This window comes from Columba livia, chromosome 3 (genome assembly GCF_036013475.1).
Source record: "Columba livia isolate bColLiv1 breed racing homer chromosome 3, bColLiv1.pat.W.v2, whole genome shotgun sequence".
Classification (NCBI taxonomy): Eukaryota; Metazoa; Chordata; class Aves; order Columbiformes; family Columbidae; genus Columba; species Columba livia.
This window is the reverse complement of record NC_088604.1, coordinates 116503387-116530680: the sequence shown is the minus strand read 5'-3', so window position 1 is coordinate 116530680 and position 27294 is coordinate 116503387. Positions and strand designations below refer to the sequence as shown.

General features: G+C 38.1%; 1 protein-coding gene across 7 annotated transcripts in view; it reads left to right on the top strand.

Moving 5' to 3' along the window:
• SLX4IP (SLX4 interacting protein) overlaps positions 1-27294 on the top strand; it is a 74201-nt gene extending 46907 nt beyond the window's left edge. For all 7 annotated transcript variants that reach the window (XM_065059900.1, XM_065059904.1, XM_065059903.1 and 4 more), the window contains 4 exons: positions 8628-8705; positions 11345-11433; positions 23919-24028; positions 25513-27294. In XM_065059900.1, coding sequence (XP_064915972.1) covers positions 8628-8705; positions 11345-11433; positions 23919-24028; positions 25513-26326 — 1091 coding nt within the window. In that variant the 3' untranslated portion in view covers positions 26327-27294. The remainder of the gene's footprint in view (positions 1-8627; positions 8706-11344; positions 11434-23918; positions 24029-25512) is intronic.

The window sequence follows — 27294 nt, the reverse complement described above, 5'->3', positions numbered from 1 at the left end:
AAGCTACAGATAAAGTACCAGATTCATCCTCTTCTGGTGAGGGCAGTTCAGTATCATACATGTGTTCTACAGAGGCAAAGCATTTGCAAATAATGTCTCAATCTGGTCATATCTTTTTGTGCTCAGCTCAATTTTTAGTGTGGTATGAATATGCCTTTAGGTTTTCATTTTTTCACCTTGTGTGTGTAGGATTGCATACATCACCTGTTAATATAGATAGTATTTTTTGGCAAGCATGTAAATGTGTGCATCAGGACCATTGTCAGCATCATAGGTTAGAGGGGTTTTTATATAACTGTATGACAGGGAAAATAGCTTGATTTAGTAAAAAACCCAAACCAAACCCTACTATGAAAATACAGGTAATGAAAAGGGAAAGATTATTTCTCAGGGGAAAAGACCGTGTGTGTGTGTGTATATATATATATATATATGTTTTAAATTAGCTCTGTTTTATAGCTGCTTTTGCCTTTATTTTTTGTTAATTAGTTCAATTGTATATTAAATGAGATAAAAAAAAACAAGGATTTGATTTTGAGATGCAATGTCCTGTTCCTTTTAAAAAAAAAAGGAAAGTAAGTCTTCTTTATTAACTGTTTTGCTTACAATGTAAGCAAGAAAGAATAGGGATTTGAAATAAAACCTAAAAGAAATATGATTTCCCTCAAAATGTTTAGAGGAATTTACTTAATTGCAACCAGAAGTTTGACCTGGAAGTGTAATGTTTTGACCTTTTAGCTGTCTGGCTTCCTAAATGTGTTGTTTTGCTCTCTTTAAACTGTGAGAAAATCTGTTTTCCACACCTTTAACCCTTGCGTTCCCTAAAAGTCTCAATACAAAAGTCCCCAAACTATCACCAGCAGCCCAAGAAAAAAAATGTCATTACAGTTTAAGGAAAAAAATCATTACAGTTATGTGTTGAACATTGATGTCCATTCTGTTTTCATTATAACTGGAAGTAATGGTGGGTGTAATTTGTGGTTAAATATGAATAGGAATTTCTTTTAAACATTCCATGTTACCATATTACACAAAATTCCTTTGTGTTCTTTTGTTCTTGAGTTTCATTATCATATGACAAAGGTAGGGAGAAAATAGAGCTTTTTAAATTGCAAACATTTTTGTGGGTTTATTTATATTTGGAAAACTTTCATAAGGCTTTACAGAAATCTATCCAGATAGAGATGGAAAGCCAATTCCTGAGAGAAGTTGTGTGCCCTTTCAGTGAGTTACGTGCATTTGATTCACTGCTGAAGGTTCTAGATACGTTGTGTTTATTACACACTGAGTATTTCCATTGACTCAAAGGCACAGGTGACCATAAACAAACCTACACCAGCAAAGCCACCTGGGCCTTAATTTATTAAAAGCATATAGAAGTAAATAAAAATGTAGTAGTGAAGCAAATAATACAGGCTTTTGATTGAAAAGTAGGAAAAATGTCCAGCGCAATCTTAAATATGCATTGTGGGTATAGTAACAGGGCTTGGTGTATTCCATCAGCTTCAAACAGGTAAGAGATACTCTAATGCAGAGCAAATTACATTTGCTCATTTCAGGGAGAAACATTCTGCCTTTGAAATATTCACTATACAGATCCGTGGGGAACAAAGTTCTTTAAATGACAAAGTTTGCTTTAGAGAGGATCAAAGGTGACAGTCTTGTATTTGTTTACAGAGTATCTTTCTCTTATTGTTTTAACTAAGATACTTAGTTTTATGTTTTGTGGGCATGCATGTGAGCTAGAGGATATGGGCAATGCCTGTCTGTCCTTTTCTGTTGTCTTCCCATGACACCAGACAGGCTGATGGTGTTCGGTCTTTCATATATTTGTATTAAAGACCTTAAATTTATTATTTAATATGGAGAAACAGGATGTTCTGTGTGCCTTTTTTTTTTTCCTCCACTTAGCATCTGTTACATTGATGCCAGAAAGTACCAGTTACTGAGCTGAGTAATTCAGGTGCGTTATTGAGTAAGCTAAAATGAGCAGTTCGTTACACACCGGTTTGCATTGAGTCTCCGACTCTTTGCACCACAACCAGCACCTGCTTCACTGCCAGACCTGAGCGGCACTGGTCAGATGATCACATTTATGGGTTGTTCTTGGTCTTTTTGATGGCATCTCATTTACATCAGAGTTTGTGACAGCAGAAACAGATTGAGACTTATTTGGAAATAGAGCCTTTCAGGCAGCTGACTTAATTACCTTCTATTTGCCAGCATTTGAAAAGAGAAAATACAGTAGGCTGCATTGTGATGACTTTCCACCTATTTGCTAAGCTCCAGAATTTTCTTTTGTTCTGAGTTATTATAAAGCCAACAAGAGTGTGTTGTGTAAAAAGACAAAAACCCGCAAACCTCTGGCACAACTTACTTTATTCAGACAGCAGCATGAAACACGTGCTGGTTCAAGTCCACACGTGTCTATGAGAACTCACTTTCTTTTGAAGTGTCCTTTAGATGACAGGGTAGAAGAAAAGAGGAGTCATGACCACCAACATCTACCTCTTAGCCCCACTGAGCTATTCTAACAGGATTCCTCAAAAAAAAGAGATACAAAAACATTGCTGCCATATATCAGGATCAGCTTTGAAGAAAGGACCTTTTCACATTCATACCATCATTTTAAAGTTCTGCTGAAGGTACCTGCTAGTAGCTTTTCTTTCCTTCTCATTGTCTTCCATCATGTCTTCAGCTGCAGACTGTCAGGCTTTTTTCACCAAATCCTTAGGTTTTGTAGCCATGTGGTGCAATATATTCCTGATGTTTTTAGTGATGCTTGCCTAGAGACATGGTTACTGGTAGAAGATGAAAGTCTTGTCAGCTATGGGAGCTGTAGGGTTAAACTCTTTTCCTCTCAAGGAAGAAGTTTTGCAGAAGTTATTTCCTATTACCAGGGAAAAAAAAATAGAGCCTGGAGATCTGTGAAGGATCTGATTGACTTTATTTGAAAGTCTTTCAGCATTGTAGTATTGGCACCCACGGTCATGTTGTTCTAATGAACAATAAGAGGAACCCGTCGTGTCTGTTAAGTTCTGAAAGGCTCGTTTCCACATTTTGGTTGGATTTTTGTGCTAGAAGAGACTTTGCTTTGTAGAGATTCCTGACATTTAAAATACAATATCTTCCCTTTCAAGTCTTTTACAGCATCAAAAAATTGTGTGAAGCTCATGGACGTTCTCAAGGAAAAAAACACAGAGGCTGAAAGGACATTATTTCTTTTTTTTTGGAAGAGGCATGTGCTTTAATGGTGACTGGATTCCCTAGTGCCCTGGAAGCCAGACTTGTCACCATCGCAGTGTCTGTGTTCCGTTTGAGGCAGAAACTGAGGAATTCAGTGGTGTAAGTGACGTTGCTCTGTTTGGATACAGCTGTGTCTGGCCAGCTTGGGAGAGATGCTCAGCTTGATGTGCAAATGGAGATGTAAAAAGCTGCTTTGAAGAGACTTTAGATTCTCCTCTGCTGCTGACTTGTCAGAGTTTACCACAGAGTTTGTTTTCCAGCTCTCTCTGGCTTTTGGCTGGTAACAACTGGTGCCTTGCTCAGCCTTTCTCTCAGTTGTCAGGCTCGTTCCAGTGGTTTAAGAAGTCCAGGCACGTGATTTCCTCTGGAATCCAGTTATATGTTCCGAACGGTGAGGATTCATGAATAGCTTGCCGTTCATGTGTTAAAGCCCATCACATGCAATTAATAATATGGTCATTGAGTACGAGATCTACAAAAGAGTGGAATAAAATCTTGTTTCCTATTAGTAAACTGTTGTCTGTGGTAATTGTACACTGACCATCAAATAAATTGCTTTATGTTTATCTGCTTGAATGCCTTAGTGGGTGCTGCTAGCTATGATTGCGTATACATTATAGATGGCTGTTGAGAGACTGTAGCTTAAGAGCTGATTTCCAGGACTGGATCCACCTGTCCCTCTCCATCCTGAGTGTTAGTGAGGGGCCGATGCTCTTTTTCCTTCAGAGGTGCTTTGTTTGCAGGACCTGTATCAGGTGCATTTCTCATCTTCCAGCCAGATGGTCTCATACATGCTTTTCATCTCGTTTTTTGATTCCAGAACATCCATGACAAGCAGGTTAAGAAATGCCTTATCCTGGATCCAGTTTGGACAGTATAGTTCTGATTTTGGAGTGAATTCTGCACTTCTGCTAGAGAAGAGCCCTACAACCTTGCTTTTGTATCATATACAATGGCTCAGTCCAATTTCACTGTTATTTCTCATATTCTGAAAGTTTTAGACAATGTGCCATGTCCAGCTGTCAGAGTTCTGAGAGCAGAGAGGATTTTGCTGGGCATATTTCATGCTGTCTTGATCAGATTCTTTTAAAGGTTAATGTCTTTTTTCCAATCAGGGACTCTGTTTCCTGACAGAAACAAAATCTTATCCCCACATCCTTGATGGGACAGATCTCTCACCTATTTGTGAAGGCAACTGGCCTGTGTTCAGAAGATTTAGCAGGTAGAAGAATAGCACTAATACTAATAAAATTGTGAAGGAGGAAGGAGAAAAAAATCAATAGTCTGGTTTTATTTCTACTGGTCAGCTTGCATCTGTTGTCCCTGGTCTATCCTAGACTTTGTCTTAAATTTACATGCCAACATTTGATTTCGAATCTCTTCTAGATTAGAAATGGTGACCTGCTGTGGAGGAAATGCTATGAACAGGTACATTTGTTTGGGGGAAGGAAAGCTGCACAGTTAACAGTAGGTTTAGAATAAAAGGTTCCTTTTCTTGTTTTGTTTTGTTTACAAACAATCAGGAATTTGGGTTTGGTGATGAATAATTTTAAGTGAAGACATGATGGCTAAAAAGCAGTGTAATAATATGTCTGTAGAGTACTTTGAAGATGAAAAGCTCCATATACTGTAAACATTATTACTAGTATAGCTTAATCTATGTGGAATAATTAGTGGAGATTTTTAAACGTACAATATAGTATTTCAGAAAGTGTAATGCACTTATGCATTTACTTTCCCATTGTAGCATACGATATTAATCCTCTTATTTTCGTAATATCTGCATGTTGCAATGATTTACTTTGTTGTTACTTTCCAAACACAGAGACAGTCCTAATCCAGAACAACCTGTCAGGAATGTGAAACATCTGGGCTCAGAAGAAAAATAGATGTTTTGTTGTTTTGGGTTTTTTTAAGATGGTTTAAAAATACTGTGCGATGAGAAATAGGTACGTGTGACATATGGAAGTGCTGGGGGGCACTTGGCCTTCTTAGGCTTGCACCGTGGCTTTGAAGGAGACCCAACTGAATTTATTCGCAGAGCAGGTGCTGGATCGCGCGGGGCAGTGAACACCTGCCAGGCTGCTCCCGATAACCCGGCAGCTCGGAGGCGTTTTCCCAGGCTCTGGCAGAACGGTGCGGAACAGCCGTGGGAGAGACGGCTTCCCGCTGCTTCGCGCGGTGCCACAGCCTCTGCTTGGCAGCCGTGTGGAATCACCAGTCCCCTTGGCTCCGACTGCTTCCGAAAACAAGCGGTGCTGGGTGGTTTCACAGTAAAGAGTCAGTGGCTGAAGCTTCTCGGTGGCGTGGGACTATGAAATATAACAAGCAGGGCAAATTACCATTCCCTTAAAAGGCAACACACACTGGCGTGAGTTCAGCTGAAACCGAACTGTGTTTTTTCTAGAACCACTTTTATTCTATCACATTTTGAATTTCAGGTTTTTGTTTGTTTTTCTTCTTCTTTTTTGTTTTTGGAACTTGGATCTGATGATTTAGGTGCACAGTTTTGAAATAAGAAAAACACAACTCAAAATCATCACCAACAATTTTATTTCTGCTGCTGTGTTGGTAATCTACAAGCGGAGCTTTGTCTACCTTGGATGATGAAGAGAAAATGGAAGATTGAGCCAAGCGGGTTTGCCGAGCATAAGATCAGTGACATTTCTCTCTGTATTACTGGCTGCAGAACGGTGTGTGCAGCTGAAGGTTAAAATTTCTATGATGTGCTTTATCACTTGGTCTGTCCTTCCAGACATCATCAACAGCAGCTTTTGCTCCTTGCTGAGTGTACACTGACCATGCTCCCTGGAGCATGATCCGCAGTTTGCCCAAAGCCAACATTAGCATATGCTAATATATGAACAGTAGTGATGGTGGACAAGTCTGCAATTGAGAACAGACTTACACTCAGTAACTGCCTAGAAAGATTAAAAAGCTGCAAGGAGCATGAAGTTGTCAGATAAGAACGTTTTCTTGTGGGGCTTATTTTATTGTCTTATTTCATAAAGCAGAATGGTTAATTGGGTATTATATTTTTCTTGAAGGAAGCAGAAAGAGGATATCGCAGTTTTTATAGTTTTGCTGTAACTCTGGAAACTTTAAAACTAGGAAAGTTTTGCAAACTCCAGCTGACTATGGATTAGGTCAGATGTTACATACAAGAGGGTTCAAAGCCCTGTGATACTTTGAAAATACAGGTATCATGAATGTAACATATCTTAAGATTTTCTCACAGTTAGCAATAAGTAACAGTAAATCATCAGTTCAGGCTTTTTCCAGAAAGTCAAGTAGTAAATAGTCATGGAAATTAAAATTATGTTCTAGTGTTAGTCCCTCTGGGCTGAGCTTTTTAGCTCTAGTGCAACTCCTTGTGAAGGTTCTACGATACTTTCAGACTTGAGCTGACACTGCAGGAATAGTGTCAAGGTGTCTTGATCTCTTACTGCATTATCTGTTTTGTTAGATGTGAGGTAGGTGTTCCCTTCCAGAGAACAGTTGCTAGCTGAATGCAGGGTCTTGAAGAGCAATTTGAGACTTTGTTCAGGCCATTAGTCAATCAAATATGATTAAGTGCTTAACATCTCAGAGAATACCAGGATAGCCACAAGGATAACCAGATGTACATGTCACTAATGCATAAAAGAATTTCAGGAATGAAATATCGTCCTTTACTCTGTGAAAAGCGGAAGGTTCACACTTTTGTATTTTAAGTTCTCAAGAAAAAGATATTTGGAACAGCCCAGACAAATGGAGGTGGAAAGACTCTAAATATTTACTGTCTATTTGAAGACTTGTTTGTAAAGTTGTACTTTTATCAATGTTACTTTTTCAGTGTTACAGAGGTCACACTAATTATCACACCAATAATTTATTTATATATAAATTCCTTGATTTGGCTAACACTACTAACAGTGCTGAAGAATTGTGGATGCCAAACTGGAAATAGCTAAAAGTAATTTTCTTTAATTGTGCTCGTAAAGATGCACTTAATAAAGCTGGTGGATTACATCCAGATTTTTCCCTAGCGCTCATCATTTTTAAGGGAAGGTTCAACTTGTCGCATCTTGACTCGATCTCTAAAGGGAAGTCAAATTTTAGGTATCTTCCCGAGGGGAAGGAAAAAAGATGGCTGATAAATTTCAAAGGGATTGATTGCGATCGATAACTATAGTTCTTAATGAGAGGTGATGCTGAACAGCACTTGCTGGTGAACTCCAGGAGATCGTGTACAAATAGGAGAGTTGTGGACTCTGCAGGAGAGGACGTGCATTTGGGGGCTTATTCTTAGAAATAAATCATGCCTTGGCACTTGCTCAGTAGAGACTGAGACTGGAACAAACTTTTCCTTACTTCTTTCTTAATTAAAGCTTTCCTTACTTCTTTCGAAATGGTTAAATTAGAAGAACAGCAGTAGCACTTAATTTTCTAACTTTTCTGTGGTAATTGTATCTAAAGTATCGGACTTGTCTTGGAAGCAGCAGTAATTGAAGTCTTGCAAAACCCATCAGAGTGAGGGGAAATACCCTCTTTTGCATGTTCATTTTGGTGAGGTGTACAGGGAAACTATGGAGGAGGAGTCACTGGTGTGAACTGCTCTCCATTCAGTGGGAGCTGGGTTGCTAAATACCTTTATGAATCAAGTCCTTACTGATGTACTCAGGTCATTTGGGAATTTGAGTAGAACAAAAGGAAAAGCTGATTGCCGTAGCCGTGGCTCTTTGCAGTCATATAATCTTTTCTGTACTTTTCTTATGCTCCTGGTGCACAAGGATTTCTGTTCTTCTCAATAATAGAACCTGAAGAAGCCTCTGTGTATGTTGCAGGTCGAGGAGTTTAAACATTTGCATTTCTCATTTAATTCAATTGAATTTCAGATAATACCCTCCATGTTTACTTGGTTGTTGTTTTGTTTTATGTTTTTTTTTTTTTATAGCCAGCGTTTTTTTTCTATCAGCTTTGAGTATGTCACTGATTTTTTTAGAAGGCAGTTAACAGCCATCTATAGTTTTCTTGTAGAATATGTATGGAAAACATTGTAGTGAATAGGACTGTAGCCTATTGAACTACTGACCATGACATGAGGCTGTTAAGCAGATGACGTCTTTGATCAATTAATTGATTTTAATTTATTTCTGTGGTTGGTACTAAACTTAGTGTCTAGTGATTTGTTTAGAATTTTCTGCTTTCAGATACTGCTCATACTGAAATCTCAAAAAATTAGTGTATTTTCCACAATATTCCTTTAAAGTTATATTTTCTTACGTATTCTTGAGCTGCTGCTTTCTCTCGATCCTGTCTTTGCAGATGTGCAACACCTGGAGACTGGAATGCCCAAGACACCCTTACACTTATTATTATCCCTTTGTTTTATGTTGCAGCCAAGGGTTTTCACATTACTGCCTACTTTATGAAGAGATGGATTAATCTCCGTTGTGCTGTAGGGAAGCATTATCGTGGTAAGAAATCAATTTATTATACTGTTACTTACAATTTTGCATTTCTGGAAGAAAACAAAAAGGAACATAAACTAATATTTTGTCAGATTTTGCTCTACTTAATCCATATGATGGATTTTTTTAAACTGAATTTTAGATTGGTATATGCCTTTGCATGGGGTAATCAGCTAAGCTATACCAAATTCTCTAAGTATGATGAGACTCAGCGTTTTACTGAGTCTCTGCAGGGTGAATCAACTCGAGGTTACAGTATGAATCACTTCATTATTGCTCGAGTGTCTTATGACATCAACTGTACAGTACAAGTGTATGCAGGAAAAGGCTTTCATTCTCCTCAGTGCTATAAAACCTTTACATAGGTGATGTCATTGGACCAGATCTTTTTTTCATGTTTTCTCAAGCCAAGGAGCTCTGTAAGGAAGTGATATCAATCCTGTCCTGCCAACAGCAATAAAGATGATCACTGCCCTTTGTGTTGAGCTTTTGGTATTCAAAGAAAAAAGCAAAATAAATCAATTAGGTACCCTGAAAATGTTTTAAAATATCCATTCAAGAATTTTTTATTTTTGTGGGAATTCGTTATATTCTGAAATATTTAAATATCTCTTGAAATTCCAACTAGTTGTTAGTATTTGTTGAAGAGATTGGAGTGCTAATTTTGCATATTTCATCAAACATGTTCTCTCAGTCTCCTGGAAGAATAGTTAGAATAGAATAGAAGAATGTAATGTCTGCATTGGGATTTCGACATTGGTTTTTGTGTATTAAATTCTAACTTTTTAAAGCGTCAATGAATACTGGAAGATACTTTTGTTTGGTTTAGCCAGCAAGAGATACTGTTACAAAATGTAACAACAAAAATGTCTAACTAGAATGAACTTGCCCTACTAGTGCTGCCAAAAAGAGAGGCTCTGATGCTGCAGTCAAAACTTTGCTTCCCCATGAAATTCCTGGCAAGAAAGGAACTTCATTTTGCTGGGTTTTGCTCCCAATAAATAGCCAAATAAACACATATCCTAAAACAATAAATAATTTGGCACCAATGTTTCCTTTCTGTAAGATACACCTAGTACATCACACAAAAAAATGGATGTTGAGCCTAATAGAAGAAGAATTTTTCATACTTTAATTAGTGATGCTCGATATCTAAAGTGAACTTACCTAAGAGGCTGTTATTAGAACCCCGCACAACAAATTCAGTCCTTGTAACGGTTGTCCAGCTTTTCTTTTGTAGCCAATTTGGAAGGTGTCCGTAGACTGCCCGCAGTTGGAAAGCTGTTGTACTAGACCTTGGAGGGTGGCTTTGCAGGTCCTGAGGATACAAGCAGTGCAATAATAGTCTGGACATAAGGCATAGTGTGAATACTTCCTTGGACACAGTTTTGCTAACAGAGTTGATATTTCTGCAAACATTAAGAAAGACTCATATTCATTATCAAGTTCTAGTAGCTTAACAAGCTGTTGTGCAAATACAGATGCATCTGAGGTCTCTATGTATGCTTTGTCAACCAATGGCAAATGCAAGGTAACACGTGCCCATCTTTCATAGTAATGACACCAGAAAAATCACAGCTCGGAGGGATTTGTCACATCCTACCAGAGATCTGCTGGTGGTGAAGGAGCAGTACCTGGTAGAGAGACAGTCACCCATATGGGTGACCTCATTGTCACTGGCAAATTGTGCCCATCATCCCTATACTCAATTTGTTGTAAGGAGATATTCTTAAAAAAGAATAACTAAAAAAAAAATAGTATATATCTACAAGGTCAACCTCATGTTTTTTTCTGCATGGCTGGTCTCCTTGTCTCTGAAAATAGGGTGTTATGGCTTGTTTTTGAAGTATAACGTACTTTAAAAATTAGAAACGCTTTTAATAAACCCAAACCAGAACAAAAACCAATGACCAAAAAAACCCCAAAATCTGAGCTGAAAATATGAAGGTAGTAATCTGGAAATAATCTGATATGTACAATAACAAAATATCTAGTTAAGCTCATTTCATGGCATTGTGAGGTACAGAATAAAGCTTTGCCTAGTCTAGTCTAATCTGAGAACCTTCAATCTTTAATGCTTTGTAAATAGAAACTTTGTTGTGTTCATAACAAAGCATATGATCTTGAGTAAAATACATAATCCAGCAGTAGTTAACTAATTTGTTTAATGACTTCAAAACCTGCTGTAGTCAGAGTTTGAAACATGTAACCTTATGCTGAGTTTTTATTCCAAGTCCTGACTGATATGATGTGCTGTTTTACAAAGATAATTTACAGCTTTTCTGATGAAAAGGCTCATCAGCAGAATAGCACAAAAGAAATCATCATTAAGTGGTTTGTCTGTTGGTTCTGTCTGGTCTATTTGTGCAGGGGTGCAGGTGGACTAATTTGCAGCCATGACTGTCCTCTTGGGAACTAAATCTACACTGACATATTGATTTTTTTGAATGGTTTAAGAAAGCAAAACAAAAGGAGAGGTGGGATATTGAAGATAGGTAAGAAACTAGTAGACCGTATGAAGTGGGCTAGTGTGCGATTTAAAAGATAAATGTTCTTTACCAAAGTAACATCTATATGTCATCATCTCTAGTTTTGAACACGCATATGAATGTTGTAACCTTCTTTTCCATTTTTTTTTTTGGTAGACCTACGTGTGTTTCCAGAGAAATTTATAGTTTGCGTCAGTAGACTTGAATCCAACCCAAGCGCTTGGACATGTGAAAATGGTGTATTGGTATGTAGAAAACTGTTCTACTCATAGAAATTTTCTGGTTGATTTTACAGTGGTAAGATGAATGTTTATATTTAGATGTAGTTATTCACACATTTGCGATTGTCATCTTGGAAACAGAAAGTCGCCTTAACAATCGGGCCAAAGTACTCAAAAGGAGATTCTGAAGTGACTCTGAAACAGACAAAAATGGTAATTTTTAGAAACTTGGCATTTTCTGAGCCATATAAGGCTCAGAGAAAAAAGACCATTTAGAAAGCTAAGTATGATTTTAGCAGCTTGATTTAAGAATGTTTTTTTTTTCCCTTTATATGTTTTGTCCTTGTAGAATGTTGCTTTCCAAATTATACTGGGGTAGTTTTTAATGTCTGTGGGTTTCTCCTATGTTTTCTTGTTCTGCGAAACAACTCAAATGGATCAGTGCTGGCCCAGCTGGGAAAAAACAATCCCCAGACGTTTATGGAGAAAAAGTCACTGGTGTGTAGTTAAATACCATAAACAATTCTACTGAAATATTTCATCCTGGAGGCTTTATCCAGGGTCAAAGGCTTATGAATTTTATGCTGCAGTTAACTGCTGATCGTCTCTGGAGTGCTCACATTGACCAGGCTGTTTCTGCTCACAGTAAGAATCAGAATTACACACCGAGGTCTATGTATATTTTTGTAGTTTATCTTAGATGTATTGAAGTATATTTCACCCTTGGAAGAAAAAAATTCTCCTACTCATTCAACTTAGTATGTTTTTAATATCAAGCAGGGTGTTTTTATTTATTATAGTAAATATAGATTTTTATTATCTTAATTCTTAGATTGGTAAGTATCCGTAAATATCAAAGGATCAACAGAATGTTTTTCTCTCAGAAAAAAATCAAACTGCTTTAGAAGTACTTTGCTATTGAAAATTATTACTTTCTCAGCATTGTCTTGAAAACTACTTATGTGCTTTAAGTAGAAAATCCTGTCTCTGCATTTTGACTGAGCAATAATTATAATTTTTCTTGTTTAAATATCTCTCATGAGATACCCGTTTCCCCTCTCTGATATTTTTAATCTTTCCATAAAAATAAAAGATAAGTTTTATTTAATTTCTTTCATGTGATTCTGTCTGGTAAGGAGAAGACAAATATAATGATGTGGACTTCAGCTTGACACACTCAAAATTTGATCTGATCTGTGGAATCTCCTGGTTATTTAAAAAGCAACTTTAAACATTTTTATGTTTAAAAATAAATACATCTTTTAGTGGGATCATACCCTATTCAATAATAAAGTCTTGGGAGTTTGCTTTACTTACAGATACAATAATACGTGTGCATAGAACTGGCTGGAATGGTCAGTGTAGTATGTTGGTAGGAGAGAATAAGATAAAGTTATCCCTAAACCATCTTTCCTCATTTGGAAAACTAACAAGAAGTGAACAGCCCCTTAGTATATGTATTGGAGTATCTTCTGAATTCTTGCCACTCGAAGTGTCCACTCCAGACTGTTTTGTTGATCCAGAATTTCTACAGCATGTTAGTACCAAACTTGTCATGTAATCCAGTTCAATACTTTGCCAAACTGAAGGAATGTTTGATTGCCACTGAGAGGCGATTTCAAACTTTGGGCACTCCAGAAGTAAAAACCAAAGATCTGCACATTGTGTGTGTGTTTTTCTCTTTGCAATTTAGTGGTGAGTTTGCATGACCTCCACACTAGACTACAAAAGACCACCCAGAAGACCTTTCTGTTGATATACTCCAGTGAATTCTGTCATAGGCTAAAAATGAGGCATATGTTTTGTTTTCCTCTGTATGTTGTTTGGGTTTGGATAATTTCATAATGTTGCATGCAAGTTCTTTTAAATGTTTAATCAGCTCACACCCTTGGTTTTGAGGGCTTATCTGTGTTTTATAAAAGTGGTCGACTATACATTAATAGAGAATTTGTCATTTTTCTGTGTTGCTTAATGTCTTTGCGACTGACTTAGTCAAGACTTAACAATCTTTTTGCTTTTTTGGTAACTGCTTGTGTGCTGTTTCACAGTTTGGGTCAAGCTTTCATTTCTGAGCTCTGTCAAGATAAACCAGGCTCAATGCCCTCCTTCCCAATTACTTGGAACCAGTTTTAAGTCAGCCTGACACAGACACATTTCTTTTACTCATTGCAACTCTCTTTTTTTATCCATCTACCTTCAACACTTTATTCTTTGCCTTTTCACTGCCTTTCAGGCTATTCTCTCTATCTCTGTAATAGGCTGTGCTTAAACCAAGAGTTTCAAGGGATGTAGTCAGATATGAAATTAAATTCTTATGTCCTACATTTTAGGAAAGATCGTAATTAGATTGCTCTTGAGTTATTCACAAGCAAAAACCTTAGCATCAGTTGCTGAGAGAAGCCATTTGAAGCCTTCTGGGATGCATCTTGTCAGACTGAGGAACAGGTGGATTAGGCAGCCTGTCAAATTAGCTTAAAAAATTGGAGAGCGCTTCTAAGGAGTGGAGCTGAAATAAAATAGGAGCAAATCTATTGATATGTGATTTTCTGTTTTCTAAAATCTGTTTAGAAATGGCTGTTTCTGTGGTCACATGTAAAAATCAGTCTGCAGGCAGTAATAATTATTTTGGAAGAAGGGCAATCTTTATTAAAGAAACAATACAGCAAGTTATTGAAAATACATAAACAAATTGGAAGTCTCAAGGAAAAGATGGAAGAATAGCCTAGCGGGGTTTAAACATAAAACCATTGTTTCCTATTTTGCCAAACTATGTTTGTAATCTTGAATAGTTTTATCTTGAAAAAGATGACAGTTTTGGGAACATGGCAAAAGAGGAAACCCAGGGAAATATATAAGAGCTCTGGAGAGATTAGTCATCTTTGTCAATGACGACATTTTCTTGATGATTATTATGTAGAGAGCTAAAATGGAAAATTGGAAACGGGTTATCTGAAGAAATTATCTGGAGAAACAGTGGAAATGGAAATGGGTGGAAGGCTTATGAGCGTTTGAAAATGTGCTAACAATGGAGTATTCATTGATAATCACATCAGCTTTATACTAGAATCTATGGGAGGAAGCCGTGGTAGGGAAAGCATGAAGTTAAGCTGATGATGATATTAAAGTGGAAACCTGAAATCACAATTCTCATGAAATTATTACTCTTAAAAAAACAGCCAAACGAAAAAACAATGTAGGTACACAAGGAAAAGAAAAATGCTAAAGGTACACCCACTGCTTATTAAAACCCCAACAGAGAAATAAAACCAAGCTATTGCATCATCTTCATAAAAGTCTGATTTTATAGACTGTGTTATTGTAACATACTTCAGGTACATTAGACAGTTCTCTTTCTTAAAATATGTATTGTAAGAGTGTAGGTGACATGATTTGCTTGGCTTTTGATTTTGCTGGGAAGAGGTTTCTGGTTCTTTCATGAAAACATGTACATTTAGCTGTAATTAACAGGGGACTTAATGTTTAGAGTATGTGCTGCTGGAACGGTGTGTCTGTTGGAAGGTAGAATGAAAACTTTTGTCTAGGTAGGAGCAATTTGTAAAGATTAGTAGAAGGCTGTGTGGAATTAGGTTATCTTAAATAATTGAAAGACTTTTATTGCCAAGTGATATCAGATTGAGTAGGGGAAGAAGGAAACGCTGTGAAATACAATTGCACGATTCATAGTGTATAAATGCTAATCTTGGCATGGAACTGTGTGTGTATATGTGTATACATATATAAAAAATCACAGTTAACCAGTTGTAATAGTGGACTACTACTGAATAGGTCAGTCCATAACCCCTGTAGTTCTAGCTACATATTCCTTTCCCTTATGGTTACAGTGGACCAAGTGATACTTCACTTGAGAATGAATTAGTTCAGTGACTTGATCCAGCAGAACACAATTTCTTTGTGAAGTTTCTCTAGTATTTATTGGAGGATTAATTTTCCAGCATGTCAGTTCATTCAAACATCTCCTCCTGTACCCACACAGTTGCCAGTTGTGACACAAAAAATGTCACAGCAGCATGTAGCCAGGATTTGGAAGAAGAGAGCAGGACCACCCCTTCTGGTAGCAGCGCTTAGTTACCCTGTTGTGGGAGTAAGGTCCAAAACACACATTAATGTTACATTTGTTATAATACTTGTCTTATGAATGGGGTTTTATTTCATTATCCTTTTTAAAAATTTCATTCAATGTAATTTTCATGTGTTTTCAAACAGTATGCTAAATTATTTTCAGTCATTGTAGGAAACATAGGTAGAGGAAAACAATATTAAGCTGTTGTTTGGTAACTGCATGAAGAGGGTTCACTACTTTTTTTCAAAAGGTAGCGGGGGGAGACAACAGGCTAATGGACTCTATCCAAATACCGCTTAATGAAGCGGTAAAGAATTGTGTTTCTCTTTGAGTTTTCACTTTTGACACTTCAAACTTCTGTCACTTTTTTTTACTTACCCTTCATATTCTACTCAAGCTGATGCAAGGCAGATGATAGTGAAACGTGCAGTGCCTCTGGCCTTCCTTTCCCTTCTCTCAGCCCTCGGTGTCTGTCTGTACTGGCATGTGTGGGGAGCTGGGTTAATTCCTTGATCCCTCTGAAAACAAAGGATTTTTGTTGTTTGGAGGGTGTGTTGTTGTTGTTTGCATGGTTAGCTTTCAGCTGCATCACTTCGTTTAGACTCTCGCTGCATAAACGTTGGTGTTGGTACAGAGACTTGGCAGGACCGTGTGTTGGATAAGGGTGAGATTTCCCTTTCAGTGTCAGGACAGCTTTAAATTAGACTGCTCTCTCTGAGAAACTACATCACAAAGTAATGACCCTAACGTCTTTGACTCGGTCATAAAGACAAACGCTTCGGCAGTTTTACAATATTCCCTTTTGTCCCAGCTGTCTGCTGTTCTCCTTGGAGATCCCCGCTCCTGGAGCAGTTTGCCAGAAGGGCTGTGAGCCCACAGCTCGTCTTGCTGCACATCACAGTCCTGTGGGTTCATGCAAACCAAACCGCTCTGGTTTTTAAGCTGGGGCTTTGAATTGGAGCAGCTGGGGCATGTGTGTGTGTGTGTTCCCTTCTGCCAACTCCACAGTGCAGGTAGGAACCTCCTGCAAAAGGGGAGGGGACGATACCTGCGAGAGGTAATGCTGTGAATTGCCTCAGCGAGATTTGCCTGAACTTGTCATGGTTTCTTCTTATAGCTTACAAGCTGACTGATTTATTTTCTGCGTGGCAAAAGTCTAATAGCTGTCTGCTCTATGTTACGTGAATGATGCAGAGACGTGGACAAATGATGAAATGAAATCTGACACAATTATTTCAATTAGCCAAGACTGGAGAAGGCTGTGGAGAATTTCAGAGAAACAGAGAGAGGGGCATGAGGACTAGAAATGAAAATAATCGGTTGATAAATGCACAGTATTTTTACTAAAAAGAGCAATTAGAGTGTTTATGTGTACTGCTGAGTGAATTAACTGTACAAGCTCTGGAAAAAAGGCCAAGATATTGCGACAAGAAACTGATTTGAAAATCTTCATTCCATAGCGTTATTTATCTGAAAAGCAGAGAGAATATTATATATGGAGCAAAATAAAAAGTGACACCTATTAGCATGAAGACAATTTAAGTTGAATACATCTTCAATAAAAGATTATGTGCCTCTCATTGTACAAAATCCAGCTGAAGGACAGCAGAAATACAAAAGGTCCTGTAACTGCAGTATAAATGATTAAGCATATAAAATGATTTCCATATGAAGCAATCTTCAAAAAGTAGGGACAAATTGAGTAATCTTTTACTGATTTCAGTAGTTGCTTGTTATACGAGTGCTCCAGTTGATTTAAATGTAACTACTTAGCAGCATTCACAAGATCTCATTTGTCAAAGCCTTGTGGTTATTTAAGATATTATCATCTGTCATCATCCTTTCACCTCCCTCATTTTCCTCTCCCCTCTCACTCTTGCTGTCACAGCTTATGCTGCTGGTTAAGGCGGATCTGAGCTAAGATTCTGGATTTTATGCTGAATGATGTTCTCTCTGTGGACTTGGAGAGGTCTGGCACCTCCAGCAAAAGTGCGAGGGGAAGGCTGGCAGTGGTAATATTTAAAGCTACATTGAGCTAAAGGTTTTATTTAGCTGCTGTGCATCTGGGAGATTTTGAAGACTCTAGGGCTTAAAAATATTTAAATTACTTCAGTTTTTCATTATAATTCTCTATATTCCTGTTGGGTAGAGAATATATATATATTTTTTAAACTGTTTTAAAGAGCAATCCGTTCCTCAGCCTTCAGTAGGGAATCTCTTACGACTAATAGGAATTTCATAGCTTGACCGAACAGTAAGATGAAATATATGATGGCAAAGTTCACAGAAGGATTTTTGAATAATGTGTAGTGATTTGAAATTATTTGGATCCCGAAGGGATGGGGATGGATCCCCAGTGTAAGCTCAGAAATGTGGAGGGCCTTGGGGGTGGTGGTGATGGTGGTGTTTGCACTGGCAGCCAAGCTAAAACAGTAAGTTGTTGAACAGAGCAATTATCTCCTGGGCTGTGTGGTTCTGCATGGTTTACATATTTTGCTTCTCTATAACCAGCAATATCAAGAGTATTGGTTATTCTTTCCAAGACCTTCTACAGTTGTTAAACACTATTGCAATGGTATAAAGAGAACTATTTGTTTGTTGGTTTGGTTTTTGTTTGTCTGTTTTACGTTGATGTATTCTTTTCGAGATTTTTTTTCCTGTAAGTATTGAAGTTCTAAGTATAAGAATCTTGTTGTTGTACACATCATGTACTATAAATAGTATTCTGTCATGTCATATAGCCCATGCTATATCTGGAAAGATAAATACAAAGTTCAGTATTACTGATAGGTGTTTAGACAGCTGTACTGGTTGTCTCTGATATCCATTTAGATTTGGAAGACAGATAGAGGATCCTCATGTCAGACTCTTAAAAAGCTGTAGTACAGGATACTCATGTGACAACCAAGTAGCAAATTCCTTCCCACATGGTTTGTAAGGAGAGGAAAGGGGTTGAGTTCCACATAAAATTGCTATCTTCTGATTTTATAGAAAAGTCTTTAAAACATGTATATCTTGCATGTCCTCTTTTATAACTACTGGAGGCAGGAACCTTAAAATTGATGGGAAAAGCTAGCTAAAGATACATCAGCATTAATCTACTTTACCTTTTTCTTCAGTGTCACTGAGAGAAGGTATTTTGGTTGAAAAGCTATTTTTTCCTTCATTTCTTATCAGTGACCACTTCCTCTGAAGATAGAATCTGAGTCTTGTAGCATCAGTATATAAAATCAGAATGATTAATAGCTCAATTACTTTACATTAATTTTAATGCTTTTGCCTCGAAGCAAAAACACACAGCATGTGTCACGTGCTTCTCAGTACGTAAATAAATTGTGCGTTTCAGGAGCACCTTCTGTGGCTTTAGAAAGTGTTCTGTATGTCGTTTTTATGTGTGTTACAGTTGTGTATCGATTTTTATAAAGGCCTCCCTGCAACTTCAGTTTTACTATGAAGTATCACATTTTATGTGTTTTGTGCCATTTACAGCTTATTAGGAATTTTTCTATTATCTAGCAAGTGTTCAAACGCAATACAATAGTCTGGGATTTCTGCTGTATGTAAAATCTCATTAAAATCCAGACAAAAAGACTTGAAAGGCGCGAAGGCATTTTCCTCATAGAAGTCATGTATTTTAAGCTAATCTGATGATGCTTTGGGGACTTTTGGAGTGTGTGGAGTTGCCAGGACGTACCGATCAGGTGAGAAACCCGGGTTCACTTTTTTGAGAGAGTGGAATTTGTATCACAGGTGCCTGTAGCAGACTCAGCGAAGTCTGAGACTAAATAGTAACGTTCATGGGGACTCTTGACAAGCAAAAACTTAAGATCCATGGTGTCAAATCAAAATGAATTTTGGTAGTAGATAATGAAGACTCTACTGATCCAGGAATTAGATTTTACTGTCTATACTCGGCCACAGGGAAGATGCAGTTTTCTCTGGTCCTTACTCAAATTCCAATCTTGTCCAAAGAGTGTATTTTTAAAACCATCAGCATTCCTTGAAAATACCCATTGCAAATGGGAAATCAGTAGTCCTATGTGTAACATGGAATGATCCTCATTATTTTTTTTTTTACTGTGACTAACATATGGAGCAGGACAGTCCATTTGAAAATGTAGAGCAATATTCCACAAGTCAAACTAAAGAACTGTATTTCAAATTGAGAACAATATCCATTTATTGGAAAACTTCTATGAATGCTTTACAGTGGCGTTACAATTCATAAGTAAAATTTCTATGGTAGATGCATCACTGCATTAAAAACACTGACAGCTTTCCAGTGTGAAATTGCAGGAGGGTTTTCCTTCTTGTGGGCTTGGGGAGGGCAGAAAACAAGACCCAAAGCTCCGTCCTGTTGATTTTCCATCAGTTAGATGACAGGATCTGGTTCATCCTTCCCTGGCAAACATCCTCACATTTTTTGGGAGCCCGTTTCTGTTTATCCAGTTGGAAAGTGTCCTGGATGACCTCTCTCAGCTGCCAGTCATCTCTTAGAACACTTTTGAGATGTAAAGCTTATCTTAGATGGCTGAGTTTGTGGTACTGCTTAGAGTGGCATTAAGAGAAATGCAATTGCAAGCTCTCGTAAAGCTCCCCTAAAATAAGTGCTTCTGTCTGATTCCTTTTACTAATTTTAGTTTTATTCACTTTTTCGTGTCTGGGATAATAGTTTACTTCATTGCTTCTTCTACATTATTATATTCAGAGTCCCCTCCCATATGCCACTCTGATACTAAATTTGATTTATTGGACTCATTGATGTTTTCTATTAAGTATTTTTTGATGAGCAAATTGAGCCACATTGATAAATGCAATTCAGAAACAATGTGTGCCTTTTATTGTGGGGTGGGTTTTTTGTGTTAACCAGACGTGAAATTTAATTATCCCTTAGTGTCACTTTATTGGTGCATAAACATGTGCAACTGTTACCCTGAGAAGAGACAACTAGAAAGTATGAAACCAAATGAGAAGTGGGAAGGGGGGGCTGTGGTGTTTGTTCACTTTGGGAATTTTTCTTTCAACCCAGCATCCCAAAGCCTAGACTGAAAGGGAGAAAAAAATCAATGTTTTTATGAGTATCATTGTCAGGCTGAAAAGGCCAAACCTTTCACTCTTCTTCAGGATAATGAGTTGTAAGGATTCTTCGCAAGTGCACATCCACGAGTAGCTCTTTTCCAGGTGTTTAATGCTCGAGAGAGCTGCAGATGGCAGTCACCACTTTTACATTTTTGAGGATTCCTTTTGCGTTTTGAGTGCGATAGCAAGCTGAGCAAGATAGTAAAAAAAATGAATTTGCAATTTGATAAGCCCTAAAGCAAGTGTGTTTTGTGCCCAACAGTCATGTTTCTATGCAGGTTTGTTGTTTTCTCTTTTTTTCTCTTTGAATAACTACTAAGGATCTTAAAGTGAGGTTTTGAGGGGCCACTGTTGCGAGCAGGTAGGGTACTAAGTCTTTGTCAGCTTCATTTCTGCAGAGTTTTAGTGACAAAAAGAGCTGAGCTTACCCTAGGATTTTAAGAGCACATATTTCTAATAGAACTTGGCAGTTCAAGGGCTAAAGAAGCATTTTAATCTTTTGTGCCCACCCAGTCTCTATACAAATGTAAATATGTCTGTCTTTAACAATTTGCCAAGAAATGTGGTTTTAATTTGTTAGCAGCAATCCCACTCCCTGCAGCTCTTTCAGAGTCAAAGTCACAAGTCTGGCGGTGCTTTGACGTTTTTCTCTGTCATGGTGTCATTGTTTATATGATGTCTGCTTCTGCTGTCCTCCTTTTTATGCCTGGAATATTTTTCTTTAATTATTTCACTGCCTAAAAGGAATTTGGGATTACTAGACAGGATGAGAGCCGATTAGCTTTTTTTTTCTTTCTTTAACAAGTCCTGAAGTTCCCATAGGAAATAAATAGTATTCCCAAAACAGACGGTGTTTTTTATTTTTTTTTTAATTAACTAAAATTATTAGGTCTAATAAAGAAAATAAAGGAAGTATCACCAATAATGGCTGAGTGTCTTGGTAGTATATGGAGTGCCCATTGTTGTTATTTATGACTCTCTTTGCCTTCTATTGTGGACTTATTCCAGCCTTAGGGAGTTTACATCACTCCTAATAGCAAAAGGCTCTCTGGTTCCCACAGAGTCTTTCAAAGACTGACTCATATGCCTTATGTTAATTGTTCAGCTCTCAAAATACAGCACTTACAGGGTGTGGTTCCAAGGGGAAAATCTACTGTACTTAGAGGGCATGTTCAGAAGTGTTTCACATATAAATCATTTTGATTTTTTAATTTTTTTGAACGCCTTAACCCTTTTCTGTCACTAGGTGATAAGTTATTTGAAAACAAAATAAAAAGTTGACGATGGCTTGGTGAGGGAACATGTGAGCCCTTCAACTCTGGACCATTAACTCCGGTCTGACTCAACTCACAAGTGACACGGCTTCGTCATCCTTGCCTCTCTCCGGGGTCTGTTCTTTATACCGTGACGTGACGATACACTCCAGGCAACGCTCGTGCCCCATCCGTAACCAGTCGCAAGTCAGAACCGAGCTTTATTGCTTATCTGCAGCGCTGAGGTTGGCTGGGCAGGAACTGTCCCAAGTCCTCCTGGATTTTGTACAAAGTGCTATTTTCCACCCATTTTTTACCACATCTACAAAAATTGCCTTAGTGGACTGATGGTCCTGCCCCAGTGTGCCACGTTGATGTCCCCAGGTGAAGACTGAACATTTCAGAGAATTAGCCTTACCATAAAGCAGAATAAGGAGAGTGTGTCTGTTCTCTGGCCACGTAAGAGTGCGCTCCGGCTGCTTTGATGCAGAACGATTGTGCAAGATCCTTTGGTCTGGATGTTACTGGAAATCAGAATAGTTTCTACAGACTTTACAGTTCAGAGTCTTTGTCTTCTCTTGAAAATAGCAAAGCCGTTGACTATCTTAATAATATTCCCCTCTTTAATAGTTTACAAAATATGAAAATGCATTTAGTCAAATGAGGGGAATCCATACCTCTAACAAGAATAGAAGCAGCAATTAATCCCTCAGATTAAACTAGTTAGGCTTGATTTCTGAGGTTGAAATCACATTGTGCATGTATGTCCCGTGTGTTTTCTGCCCGCTGTGTTGCAGCATGAGTGGACAGAACCTCCTGCATCTCTCAATGCACACAAAAATGTTTGTGTAACTTGCCTCTGGAAGGAAGGTTCAAAACAGCTGTAAGGGGTTTTTTTAAACTGTTGAAATGGCTTCATTTCTTTGCCTGACTACCCTCTTTCTGCTTACAAAACAGGAACTGGCTTATTCTTCGAGAAAGAGCTGCGAGGTTTACCCCCCTCTCCTTTAAAATAGAAATACAAATAGAAAGGGGGAGGGCTTAATTCCCTAGAAGCAATGGGTTCCTGAGGGGTGTTCCAGGCAGCGGTCGTGTACACGCTTTGGCCTCCGCAGTTCTTCCTCTACTTTCTTCAGTTCTTTCATACCGCCTGCCTCCAGTGTACTAAATTCGTAGTGCAGAGCAAGAAGTAGTCAAAGTAAGCACCTCCTATGTTTGAGCCCCAATCAGAAGTTGCATCATGCAGGCTGATTTAAGAAATCATGTCAAAGAAAAGGAGATGCACAAAGCCTCTTCTCTTCTGGACTTTGGCACATGTTTTTCTCCCCTCCCCATAGCCTCCCAGATAATACTTTTTCGAAGTAGTTGATAGTGAAGTCAGCAAATGGCCCTTCTCTCATTGAGATTGTTTCATTGCGAAAGGAAATGCTCACAGCTTGAAGAAAAGGAGTGTTTTCCTTCCCTCCCTCTTGCCCCAATCTCATATTATAGAAAACCACGATGCTGCTGTTAGCTGAGACCAGAAAGAATTCCCCTGTTGTCCCATAGTAGCCAACCACTACAAGCTGCGAGCGTTTGAATGTTCATATTTCAAGTTTTAACCCTTGCCTCCTTAACTGAGCAAATAACGCTCTGTATGTTTTTTGGTAAGCATGGAAAATTATGGGAATTCTTCTGAGAATAATTGTATAGACCACTGCGCCAGTCAGTCTCTTCAGAAAAAAAACAACTGACAAACATGCTCCTGTCTGCAAGAGGGATTCCTGGCATTTGTCACAGTTTGAGCCACAAAGATGTCAAATATTTGCCAACAGTTTCCTCAGACGGTTTGGAAAGCTACATCCTTTACATTACAGTCTTATTTGTTTGTGGTGTATTTTAGCATATGAAATATGTTCGTTGGGAGTCTGAAAGGGGAGGGAACTGACTAGACTCCCAAATATTAAAAAGATTAAAAATGATTTTGTTTCTCTTAGGCAGCTCAGATTAAAATAATAAAGAACATCTGTAAGTCTTAGTATTAGAAATGGAGTTTTATGTTGAATAATCATAGCTTGATGTGTCATGTTTTAAACCTGTATTTTCTTTTGGAGCAGAAAGAAGAACTTTCCAATGGGACGTCTGAATATTTTACTGAATCTGCTGAGAACAAGAAGCTTAAGATTAGTCCGAATGAACAGATAAAGCAAGACATCTTGAAAGAAATGTATGTCACTATTCTCTCTAAGGTGTTAAATTTATAATCTGGTAAAATTTAGGTTAAGAAAACCTGGCCTATGTAATAAAATTTCAAATAATATAAACTTCTTTACAAAAGCTTATTTTAAATTACGAAGAGACTGCTACTCTAGTGTGGATAAGCACATAAAGCAATCATCGTTGTTTTGTACAGCATGAAAAAAGCTATTACAACCCACGTAGAGATCTCACATAGCACTAGGCAGAATCAAAACAGGGTGTTTTTTTCCTTGAATGAAGCTCTGAGCCAAAATAAATATCTGATATTTGAATCTGGTGAAAAACACTTTGCAAACATATTTTCTTTGTTCATTTTGAGAGTCCGCACTGCATCATGGTGTTAGTCTGGATCTTTGGTCACAGTTCAAGGGTGTCCCCGCTGTAGTAGATGGGGACGGTTGGTTGGTGAGCTGAACGTTTTCCTAGTGTTGTGCTGTACCACGAGGCCATTCTCAGTTGCTCAAGCTGCCAGCAGCCCCAAATCAACTGCAGAATTGGGAATTAGCTGTGAACCCTGGCAGCTCTTTACCCCTGTTGTCTCATCTGCATTGTCTTTAGAAATGAGGTTAGATTTGGAGGGATGCCAGCTCTACCTATTTTGGAAGAGCCCTCTTTCTGAGGAACTCAACAGCTGCATTGACAGAGCAGCAGAAAGCAGTCTCAGCGTGGCAGGATCCACAGTAATATCTTTAGACTCAAAATCTTACATAGACAGCTTGAGAGCTTGTGCATAAGCCCATGTGAAATCCAGATTTGTAGGTGACAGGCTGCTGAGGAGCATTTATGCACTGATGCTCCATCGGGTCCCTCGTGATCCCATCTTCCTCTATAATTCCTCTTAGAAAATCATCTACTTGCATTACCTAAGTACACCCCAGATGAATGGGCTTGATACTAGATGAGTAGTGGTTAACTCTAAAGTAACGCTTTGAAATGTCCTGGGAAAAATTCCAGAGGAACATTCTAAAATAGAGATTAGAAACTCTCATACAGAGAGAGGCGCACACTGCCTCTCCCCGCCTGCCCCCTCTATTCTTGAGATATACATTATACATGTAAATATATGGGAATGGTTTGTAATCATTTAGGCACTTAGGAAATACTATTTTATCTAGCCAGTTTGGGAAGGAATTCAATATACTTATGCAGTGTTGACCTTTCACATCTGTAATGAATCCAGTTCTGCCTCTTAGAATAGAATGTGATCTCCTTCGTGGCTGAGTCATTAATTAATAGGGTTCTCCTAGTGCAGTGGAAAATCGGATGGATAACGCTTGATATTATCCACACTAAACAAACATTACTGCTTGTCAAGATGATACACATGGTTTTTTTTCCACGTTCAGAAAGAGGGTTGCCCGAGTGGTGTTTCAGAGTTTGCAAGAAGGGTTGGTGAATGCAGCAAAGATTCTTTTTTAATTAAAAAAAAACCAAAATTCCTTTCTCTTGCAGTGTGAAAAGGACGAAAACAAAGCAAAGTAGCACAAGCAAACCTCAAACCAGCAAGGGCTCTACGAACGTGTATCTTGGCTCAGCAGACTCGCAGACAGGGACCGGCAAGAGCGATTGTTGGACTTCTCTCCATCCTCAGCCTGAAGTGAAATGTCGGAGCGTGGGACAGCTAAAGGGCTGCATCAATAGAGCTGAAAGCAACTTGGAGCTTCCTGTTTTGGAGCTGGAAAATGATGTTAATCAGAAACAGCCAGCTGATGCTGGCAGCCAGCAACAACCTCACTCTGCGGAGCGGTTCAAGTCGAGTCTTCTAAGCGAGAACCCTCCTTGTAGCTGTGAGTCAGCACTGCTGGGTCCAAAACAAAGTCAACAAGCGACCCAAACACAGGCTCAACAAAAGAGCTGTGGTTCCGAAGAAAAGTTAGAGCATTTTCAAGAAGTATCCTCTAAAGGGGCTCCTTTAATTCCTAGCAATCTGGAAATGAGTAAGCGTGAGGATGGTGGTTTAGGTTCATTCCTGGAGGAGAAGACCCCACTTAATTCCAGGTGGTTTTCTAAAGACGCAACGAAGATTGTATCTGATAAGGAGTCATTAACTTTGGGAAAAAACCTCTCCCAGCCTCTTTCTGTGAGGAACAACGTAGAACAGACACACAAAATTGAGCCAAATGTAAGCACTGAAGAATTGCCTGTGATGCCACCGTCTTGGTTAGAACCGCAGCCTGTGTTTTCGGACAAGCTTACCCAAAAAAGAAAACAAGAAGCTGAAAATGGTCTCAGGAAGTTAAAACTGCGAAGGCTTAAGAAATCATAAAGTCTGAAATATTACCTCGGTGGCATGAGTGGCCAGGCACGTTTGTGTTCGGAAAGCATAAGCAAAATGTAGGAAGCAATTCAAATAATCAAAATAAATAAAACGTCAAAATTAGATAAAAATTTTAAAGACAATTTAATTAAGTATTTTAGTCATTTGGGACTGTAATGGAGATAATTCTGTTAAGTCTTTAGGAATTAGACAGAAATATTCTACAAAGCAGTGTTTTATTTATAGAAAGAAAAATCTTTTATAATATCTACTAAGCAAAATTTTAGATCTGTGTATGTTTTAATAGTACTAAAAAGTCATATCAGCTAATGACACAAAAGTCACTTTTGTGATCTGTTAGCAGCTGCAGTTATTCCGTGTTTTGCTTGTTTCTGAACACATAGTTTATTCCAGTAAAAACTAATCCTTTGTCTCTTTGTGTTGGGAAGTTCATGGTTTATTCGTACGATCTTTCCAACGGTAAGGCAAATTAAGGTTATTTCCAATAAATCTTTCACCAGGGTCTAATGTTGCTGATAATTTAAGACACACTTTTTCAGTGGGATCTCAAAGAACTACAGTGTTTGCTTGTGCAGGTTTGATCTGAACACTGATTTCTAGCCCAGACTGTGATCATGCATTCAGTCTTTGGAAAAAGGAAGATTCATTTTATGCATTCGGTCACCTGGATGTACAAGCATTGAGACTGGGAAAAGTCCATATATAACCATATATGCATATCTTTGTGCATTCATGTTTCAAAATCAGGCCCCATTTGTGTGCAAAGTGTTTTTCGGGTGTTAGCGATACCCAAGTTCTTTCTTATTTTAAGATAGAGGCGACTTTTAATTGCACAATGTTTTTTAATGCTACTTTTGTACTCCAATGCGCTAAGGAAATGTAACTTTAATTCATGCTTATCTTTTAAAAAATGTCTAAAATAAAATTATAAGCAATTTTCGCACATCCTCTCAAAA